General features: G+C 46.9%; 1 protein-coding gene across 2 annotated transcripts; it reads right to left on the bottom strand.

Moving 5' to 3' along the window:
* Positions 1-2,623: 2,623 nt before the first annotated feature.
* LOC101833041 (transcription factor SPT20 homolog) lies at positions 2,624-8,608 on the bottom strand. 2 transcript variants are annotated; one of them, XM_040744201.1, is made up of 3 exons: positions 8,462-8,608; positions 6,799-7,861; positions 2,624-3,274 (listed from the first exon to the last, which is right to left on the bottom strand). In XM_040744201.1, the coding sequence occupies exons 2-3, from the start codon at positions 7,840-7,842 to the stop codon at positions 3,257-3,259; spliced, it is 1,062 nt and encodes a 353-aa protein (XP_040600135.1). In that variant the 5' UTR covers positions 7,843-7,861; positions 8,462-8,608; the 3' UTR covers positions 2,624-3,256. The 2 variants fall into 2 exon arrangements, with proteins under 2 accessions (XP_040600135.1, XP_040600134.1); XM_040744200.1 differs by lacking the exon at positions 8,462-8,608 and adding an exon at positions 8,205-8,315.
* Between the last annotated feature and the right edge of the window lie 1,095 nt (positions 8,609-9,703).

Genomic DNA, 9,703 nt, shown 5'->3' on the forward strand with positions numbered 1-9,703 from the left:
ATCTGTAAGTTTTCTGCAAATCTAAATTCTCATCATGCGTTTTTGTGTGTATATGTGTGTGTGTTTTGGGAGTTGGGGACACATGGAAGCTAGAGGACAATCTCAACTATCTCTTCCAGGTCCCAACTACCTATTTTTTAAGCAAGCCCTCTTATTGACCTGTCACTTGTAAAGTAGGCTATACTAACTGGCATGTGAGCCCCCAGAGAGCTGCTTGCCTCTAAACAAATATGCCAGTATTGTTTTGCTTTTTTCTTTTTCATGTGGCTTCTGGGATATCAAACTCAGTTCATCATGCTTGAAATACAAGCAAGCACTTAACAAACTGAGCTATTAGCCCAGCCACATATCAAGTATATTTTATGAAAATTTAACATCTTGATTGAGACAATGTCTAGAGTTAGAACACTGGGTCTGAAAATATAAAAGGTCTCAATAAGAATTTGTGAATATTGATAAAATGGAAATGATAATATTTTAGATGGACTGGACTGGACCAAGTAAGTCTTATTGACGTAATTTCTGTTCTTTGTTTTTAATTTTGAAAATATGACTATGAGAAAATTTAAATTGCATTTGGGGCTTGTAACATCTTATGTTATTACTGTATGAGATGAGATCTCTATATGTAATTGGACTGGCCTCAAACTACTGATCTTCCTGCATCAGCCTCCCAACTGTTGAGATTATAATCATGGACTACCTCACCAGGTTTCCAATAAGATGTTCACAGCACTATACAGCAAAAGCACTCCCTCCAAGTATCTTCAATGAATTACTTGTTCTCAACATTCCTTGTGACAAAGGCCCTCTTCGGTCACACATATCCTGCTACCTGGATGTTACTGGATGCTCATTTGTGATACCATCTTCAGTGTAATCTGTTGAAGAATTGTGGTCCAACTAAGTTCATGTAACCCTCTCACTATCAACATATTTTGAAAAGGTTCTGAAGGCATGACTTTGAAAAATGAGGTTTGAAAATAAATAAAAAAACAATTTTGAGGCCAGACAGATATCTCAGGGGGTAAAAGTGCTAGCCATATAAGCATGACAAGGCAAGTTCAATTCCCAAAGCTCACGTAAAAATCCAGATGTTCTGGCCCACAACTACTGTAATCCCGGTGCTCTCTAATATGAGTTGAGAGGTAGAAACAGGAGAATAACCCTGGAGCTCAAGAGCCATCTCCCCTGGAGTACACAACATGGCAGCAGAAAACAACAAGAGAGAACCTGCCTCAAAAAGGTGTAAGGCAGATCCCAGCAGCTGGCATCTGATCTCTACAAATACCTACAGTTAACATGCACACAAACACATTTTGAATAATGGGGAAGAATTCATCTTGAATTAGGAAAGAGAAGCCGGGCAGTGGTGGTACATGTTTAGTCTCAGCACTCAGGAGGCAGAGGCATGCAGATCTCCATGAGTTTGAGGCCAGCCTGATCTATATAGTGAGCTCCGGGATGACCAGGACAGGACTATGGGAAACATTGTCTCAAAAAAGGGAGGTAGGAAACATTCTGGGTTCTCATGGCACAAAAAACAAGTGAAATCATAAAATGTAGACAGTTCCAGGGTCTGGGTAGATGTCCATGGCTCCTGTTGCCACCGGGGGCTGTGCAGTTGCCCAGTGTCTGGACAGCCATCTGAGACCATGTTAGTGTGTGAGGGCCTTGCTGCCACTGGGCCATACTGATTCAGGGTGGCTTGTGCTGCCACCAGGGCCATGGACATTCATGTACCTGCTACAGCTGGGGTCTGTGATAATGTCCATGGCTTGTGTTACCACAGGAGTGGGGTGTCATAGGAACCAGGCATGTTGAAATCTGAGGGCCTTGCTGAGCTGGTCCCACCCTTTACTGGACTTGGGATGGCTGCTCCTTGTCCCCCCCTCCACTGGGCACTGCAGCAGGAGAGCTGCTCCCTCCCCCACTGGCCATAGATGGCCCCACCCCTCACCAAGGTCGTGGAATAGCTGGCCTCCATGGCATGGGTCTAAGAGAGCTGGCTCTGTCCCTCACCTGAGGGGGACAACCCTAAGGGACCAGAAAAACCAGCTTAGCTACCACCCAGGCCCACATCCTGGGCCTTGGCCCACCCTAACATCTACCCCGTCTATGACCTGCTAGAGTATGTGAAGAATGATAACCCAAGGATCTCCATGACTCAGGGCAACAGCAGGATATCTGACAGGAGTTTCAGTGAGGGTCTACTGACGTTAGTGCTCCAGAGGCCAGAGGCCTTGAAGCAGACCCATGAATCATTGCACTGAACATTTTGTGAGTGAGCCTGATTGGACAAAAGGGTATACTGTGTGACACACTGCTGCTCCCAATGCCACCAGGATGAACGAAGAGGTGGGGGAGAGGGGTGGTTGTTTTGTTTTGCTTTTAATCAATTTGGGGTTTTGTGGGGAGCATGGTACAGGGATGAATGACAGATATGGAGGGCCTGGGAGATAAATAGGATTGGGAAGCATGATGGGAAATTCCCAAAGAATCAATAATAAATTATGTTTAAAAAATAAAATGTAGCCAGCTAATATTGTCAATAGGAACATTACATCAAAGTGATAGCAGGATGGAGATAATGCCAGGGAAATAAACAGATGCCACTAAGTGGTAACTGCAAACTAAGATAAATTTATTTGCCTGTCTGAAAAGAAAGGACACATCTCTCAAGCCAAACATTGTGCTTATGGTGCCGGAATGGACCGGTTACAGAGCACAGGGAGGAAGGGCATGAAATCTGGCAGCACGCTGAGCTCAGGTCTGCTTGCTCTGAAGGCTGGGCTTACGCTCTTTGCCCCCCGGCTCACTGGGCCGCTTCACTCCTTCCCAGCGCAGGCTCCGCTCCTAGCGATGTCCAGGGTGCCCCAGTCAGCTCACTGTCACTCTGGTGGCCAACGGGAGCAGCTTGCTTGAAGGAGGCTGAATCTCTGCTAAAGAGCACCGACAGGACCTCAGGTTCATGCCAGTGATGGTCACGGTTGCTGTCCCTTCCCTAGTCTCTTTCAGAACAGACAGTTTCCACTTCTTAGGGTAAAAGGCAAATAAACATACATGTGCACTTACAAAAGGCAAATTTCATGTAGGCAGCTTATCCTTACGGGTTACCAAAACAAAACATAAGCAGTAAAATAACGTCTGTACATGAATGATGGCAGCACCGTGACCCACAGTAGCCAAAAGGTGGAGAGAGCCCAAACATGGATAACCAGATCAGGCCATACACAGACAGGGGACTGTGGCTGTGTCAAAGAGGCTCCGAGTCCTGGAACATAGCACAAGATGAACAAACATCAAACACATGCCAGGCAAAAAGGCAGACACAAATGTACAAAGTTGTACAAAACACTTCATAATTCACCTAAGATAAACACTGAGAACAATCACACCCATAGGGCCACAAAGCAAATCGGTGGCTGCCAGTGGCCGGGGGTAGGGCGAGGAGGCCTCCCCTTAGTGCTACATAGGTCCAGGACTTCTTTTGAAGTGCTGAGCATGTTCTGGAAACAGACTGAGGGGCTGGCCACACAGCAGTGCCAGCGTCATAAGTGCTAGGGTATTTATGGCAACATAAGTGTTACTTTGGCACAGGTAAATGTTCGTCACACCCTCCACTCTCATATTTGGTTGAGAGCCCAGCCTTTAACGGCCGAGCCCTCTCTCCAGCCCTACGCACCTGCACTCTCTAAAGGGAGTAAGTGAAAAAGGCCAGGGCCGTTGCGTCCACTGAAACCAGGGGCCCTGACATGGTCTGATCTGGCAGAGAGCGCTGACAGCTGGTGAGGGAGAAGCCGTGGGGGAAAGGCAGAGGAGGAGGACATCCCCCGTCACAGCCTCAGAAGGCTGTAGGCACTGGGGAAGCAGACCAGGAAAACCGAGTTTCCAAGTGCTCATTCCCTTCGTGCAAGTAACCTAGAATGTTCTAAAACGTGTGAATGGCCTCACAAGGAGAGCCACAGTAAGCCATCCCAGATTGACTCTTCCAGGCCAGTGGCAGGGTCTGCAAGAGAGCTGGGGTCTGTCTGTCAGAGCACCGAGTGCAGGGAAACCTCCCGAGGGCTGGGGCGGACGTTAGCAAATCTGCCACCGGCTCTCTTGCACAGGAATGCATGTCTAGGCTGCACTCCACCGCAGTGTGACAACCTTCCTTTGTATCCTCTGGTCTCCTTTGGTATCAGTTTTGCACAGTGTACTGCGGCACTCCACTGCAGACTCTGCGCACAGGCCTTTTACACTAGGAAATACTAAGTTCTCCTGAAAGACACTTTCCCAGGCTCACAAGTCACTTCCTTACATATTTAATACAGGGAATGGTTTTCACAAAGCACTGACGTCCTGCCACAAGGCACAACGTGCACGGACCTTGGGGACATCGTGCCAAGTGGAAAAGGCTGCGTGATACAGTAGCCACCTCGTGTTTCCGTGCGTGTGTGGCACTGGGAGCACGCAGACTCCTGGGCAAATAAGTAGACGGGGGGGGGGGGGGACACGGGACCAGGGGGGGATTTGATGGTTAACAGGTGCAAAGTTTCAATCCCTAAAATGAAGACGTTCTAGAACTATATTGTACGACATCGCGATTGTACTTAACTAATACTGAACTCTATCCTAAAGACTGTTACAACAGGCTGAGCAGTGGATGTGCACACCTTTAATCAGGAGGCAAAGGCAGGAGGATTTCCATGAGTGTGAGGCCAGTGTGGTCTACACAATGAGTTCTAGGACATCTAAAGCTACACAGTGAAATCCTGTCTCAGGGGGAAAAAAAGAAAAAAGTCATTGAGGATAATACAGTACTCCTTCAAAAATATTTTTTGTTAAAACATATGTGTTTTTAATCATCATTTATAAATAAACCTCTAAATTACTGCTAAGTTATTAAAGCATATTTTTGCAATTTTAATAGAGAAATGACAATCTGTAAGAAACTAAAATTAATGTATTTTAGATGTAGATATGCATCAGGACACTATAATAAATTTGTCTCTATCGACAACAAAAAGAATAACAAGTAAAATAGCACCAGTTTTAAAAATTCCTTCCTGTGGCCGGGCGGTGGTGGCGCATGCCTTTAATCCCAGCACTCAGGAGGCAGAGGCAGGCAGATCTCTGTGAGTTTGAGGCTGGGCTGGACCGACAGCCTTGAAAACAATACAGAAACACCCTGTCTCATAAAAACCAAAAAAATTTCCTTCCTGTGTTCTATGTAAAATTCTAGTATTGAGCTTTTCTGGTTTTACACTGTAAAACATCAGTACTTTAAAAACACCAAAATCAAAGTAAAACCAGAATTGATTTAGCTCAGTGCTGGTGCATTTTTTTGAGAGAGGGAGACTAAGACTTTGGGGTGGTTGGTGGACCTCCTCTTCCTGTACCTGTGTCCTTGTCACCAGTGTGTCCCTCATGACTATGCTGAGTGGCTGCCCTAGACCCAGCCACTGTACATGGTATGAATCTCAGCTGCACATTCTGGCCCTGAGCCTGCAGCTGTTCTACCCTGGCTGCAGGGTCCTGCATTCTCTGTGAAGGAAGGGCCTGAGCAGGGCTCTGGGGAGGGACTACCTGATGCACCACAGTAGTCTGAGACTGGTGAAGCTCAGCAAGGTTAAAGAGACCAGTTTGCTGAGTTGGCACTACCCATCGCTGAAAGCTAGACCTCTGGTTGCACTGGTAAGGTAGTGGCATCGACTGTGGAGGGACAGGAGCCCTAGGTGGCTGATGCTGTTTTGAAATGAGCACATAAAAAGGCTCTGGCTGCTGGAACTGCTGAAGCTCTGGCTGTATCTGAAGCTCTGGCTGCGGATACAGCCAGAGCTGTGGATACAACGGTGACTGTGGCTGCTGTGGCTGCTGTGGATGACGCTGTGGATGATACTGTGACTGTAAGCATGGCTGCGGGAGCTGTGATTGTGACTCTGGGTGCAAAATGACAGAGCCAGGTGGAAGCCTGACAGTTACAGGGCCTGAAGTATTTTTTACAATTACTTTCACAGAAGTCTGCATAGAGCGCTGTGGTGCTCTGGTCTGGGTACTGGGCATCTGACCTCTAGGAGGCAGAAAGCCTCTGGAAGAGGTTTCTGTAGATGCTGGGGCACTAGTGGGAAAGCTCTGGGTCAGAATACTCTTCAAAACAGGGTCTCCCCATGCTTGGCCAGAAACATTGATGACATTTTGGCTAGCGCTGCTGCCGCCATGAGTGGCTGAACAGCTCTCTGATGAGCTGGCAGAGAGCTGGACAGATGGAGGAAGGGTGTTAACACCGCTCACTCCCCAGAAGGTTTGCTGAGCTGGGCTGGCTGATTTGGAAGAAGGAGAAAGTTTCAGAAGCTTCCTATCTCTGACTAGAACTGAGGGAGGACTGATTGCTGAAGAGCTCTGTCCTGAGGTGGAGGGCAGTGTCAACAGTGGAGCTGAGGTTTTAACTCTCATCTCTGAGACTGGGGATGTCACTGAATGGGTTTTGGCATTCCTCCCTGGGGAGGGCTGGCCAAGACAGATGGAGTCAGTGGACCCCTGCAGGTTTTTACCTAGACACTCAGCCTGGCTTAGGACAGACCCTCGGTACACACCCATTGCCTTCCCAGACTCAATCTTTGCCCCAGCTATAGAACCAAGTGAACGATCACTTGGGGCAACTTGAGGAAGATACATCTGGCTATCCCATGGGCCCTCTGTTGGTGGCTCTATTTCAGAAGAGAAAAATGGGTCACTAAAGGACTGAGTCACATTTGGCTTTGCTACCCAGGACTGACTGACCTGTTCACAATCACATACATAACCATATTTTACCTCAGGAGCTGGCCAGGCTGTTGATGCTGAGTCATCATGGGGCGCAGACCGCTTCCCTCTAGCATATTTCTGCACATCCACCTGTGAGGGGGCCACCAGTTCGCAGGGTCTCTGCTTCCACGTATCTACACACTTTCCCACTTCAGCAATCTTCACATCATATTGGTCACCTGGTTTTATTTCTGCTTGTTTTCTGCAAGCAATCATTGTTGCAACATCAGAAGGAGTTGTATATATACATTTTTCTTCCTCCATTTCTGGATAGGACTGCTCACGACTTGTGAAGTGTTGCCTCATGGGGTCAGTGTTCATCTTCTGCTCATTAAACAGCAGTCTGTTGGCCATGCAGGTCACAGCAACAGAGGGGTCCAGACACAGTGGCTCTGCTGTAGCCAGGATCAATTGACTCTCAAGCTCAAGTTTTTCTTCCAGAGTCCACTGACTGTTGTCTCTTGCTATGGACTCCACGTCACTCACTAGCGTCTGCATCGTTGGACGTAAGAGAACGTGACGCATTTGGTAAGCAGGCGAGGACACTGTAGATGACACAGCAGGCTCTTCACCAGGCTCCCTAGGAGGGTAGTTAGCACTGCACTGCCTGTAGTCTCGGATTTCTGCTATGACACAGCCATGGTGAAACACATTCACAGGGGATTTTTCCAGGGCATCGATCAGAAAAGGATGCAACTCTTCAGCCTCCAAATATTTGTACAGTTGCTGTCCTACATAGGGCATTGGAAAGGGCTCTATAAGGGCTCCGTCTTTGTCCTTGAGCAGGAGAGAATAGCCCTGATTTCCCGCATGCAGGTTGACCACTAAACACGGCAGCGCCTCTCTCTCCATAAGCTTTCCTAGCAAGTTGACATTGCTTCGAAGGCCCTCTGTTTCAGGCTCTTTCTCGCATTCCTCCAAATAAATCTCATACAGTTTTTCCTGAATAGATTTTCCCCCACTGGATGCGGGTCTCGCTGGAGGGGGCTGCTGCTGGACAGACTCAATAATATCATCTGTCTGTTCCCAAGCCTCCTCCAACTTTCGTTCCATCTTAACAGCAAGTCACGGCCTTTAAAGAAAAGAAAAACACACCATATCGGCAAAGAGACGTGGGAATCATGGCCCTGGGTCATTTTCCTGTCAGTTTACGTCTCCGGTGCAACCCTAATTTAATGTGGGCCCCAAGAAACCCCCATCCCTACCTCAGGCCGCGCCACGAGCCTGTCAGCCTCATGAGGCATCCGCGGCTGAGGTAACCATGGTAGAGGCCTAGGCCCGAGGGCCTTAGTTCATGGCCTCGGTCGTCCGGTAGACGCCGGGAAGCCTCAGGGGATTAAACAGCCAAAGAAACTGAAAATGACACTAATTTCTTAAGAGTTTCTAAAAATTCGATACCCGTTGGTGTTACTCACACTGCCAGCCGTGATTCCGCCGCTGTGGACGCGAACACAAGCGGCTGAGGACGACCAACGGCCGACACCACTCCGGCGCGCCACAGGTCCGAGCCTCAAATGGCTCAGGAAGCCCCGTCACCGGCCAAGGTCACACTTACTTCCGGTGCTGTTCAAATGGGGGGCGGGCGGGGGGCTACACTTCCGCTGGAGAGTGGAAGGTTATGGCGGGGGGGCGCGGTCCACGCCTTCCATATAACCATAAAAACGATACATACGGCACCAAAGTGTGCGCAAAGCCGCAAACACGAAGTCCTTTTGGTTAAGATGTCACTAGGCGTTAATTTTGACACGAGCGCAACTGCCGGTAACAGGCACGGACAGGTGTAATGTCTTGCTAGAACCTTCAAGAACGAAATGTCAGGTCCGCTGAAGCGCGGGCGCTGGTGGCGCACACGTTTAATCCCGGCACTCGGGAGACAGAGGCAGGTGGGTCTCGTGAGTTCGAGAGACAGAGGCAGGTGGGTCTCGTGAGTTCGAGGCCAGCCTGGTCTGCGCGGTGATTTCTATCTAGTACAATCAGGGATTCGTACTAAGACTCTGTCTTAAAAGGAAAAGTAATTGAAACGTGTCTGGAGACTCATCTCGGACTATTTTGGTTACTGCTGGTACTCATCTCAATTTCAGCTCACCCAAGGCACTTCGCTTCGGTAGCGCTTACAATGACAGGGACATTTTTGATGGGAACATTGCAAGCTTCATTCTGTTCTGTTAGCTTCCGTGGTTTTCACAGAGTTAGGCACATAACATGGTGTTCCTATTCACAACCATTTGTTTTGTGTTTTTTATGCATTTCATTTTTTTGTTTGCATGAAGGATTTGGAATAATATGATTCTTTGACTACTTATAGGTTTTTGTTTTCTAGTTCCTTTCTAGTCCTGTTGTTGCCAATCTTTTTGGATAGGTGTTTAAAGCTTCTCTGTTTCAATTTACATAAAGCAATGACACATTCACAATAAGACATATAATGACAAGAATCCAAAATAAGTTCCTGAGACTCCTAAAATATAGATGTTCTTAAAATAAACATTTTAAAAGAAACTTATACAGTCTTGAGTAATTCATACATAAATACAATGTACCTAGAGCGTATCAAGTCCCACTCCCACTGGGTACATTCTATTCCATTGGATTAAAAGCTCTTATTAAGATTTTTCAAAATCTTTAAGAAAAAGAATTTTTAAAAAATAACTGGATATTTTGTATGGCCAAAGATATAGCTTGCTATTCATCCCACAGATGATTAGTGCCTACAATATACCAAAAAAACCCTTCAAAAATAAAACATTAAGAAAATAAATAATTCAATTAAAAATGGGCTGTGGAACTGAACAGAAAATTCTAAAAAAAAAGAAAAGAAATGCAAATACAAAGGAAACATTTTTAAAGTGCTCAATATCCTTTACCATTGGGGAAATATAAATTAATACTACTTTACAGGGAAAAAAAGAAGATAAAA

This window comes from Mesocricetus auratus, unplaced genomic scaffold (assembly GCF_017639785.1).
Source record: "Mesocricetus auratus isolate SY011 unplaced genomic scaffold, BCM_Maur_2.0 Super-Scaffold_100003, whole genome shotgun sequence".
Lineage (NCBI taxonomy): Eukaryota > Metazoa > Chordata > Mammalia > Rodentia > Cricetidae > Mesocricetus > Mesocricetus auratus.

What these genes read in the sequence shown, in the direction of transcription:
- LOC101833041 (XM_040744201.1), bottom strand. Translation starts at nt 7,842, where the DNA reads ATGGAACGAAAGTTGGAGGAGGCTTGGGAACAGACAGATGATATTATT.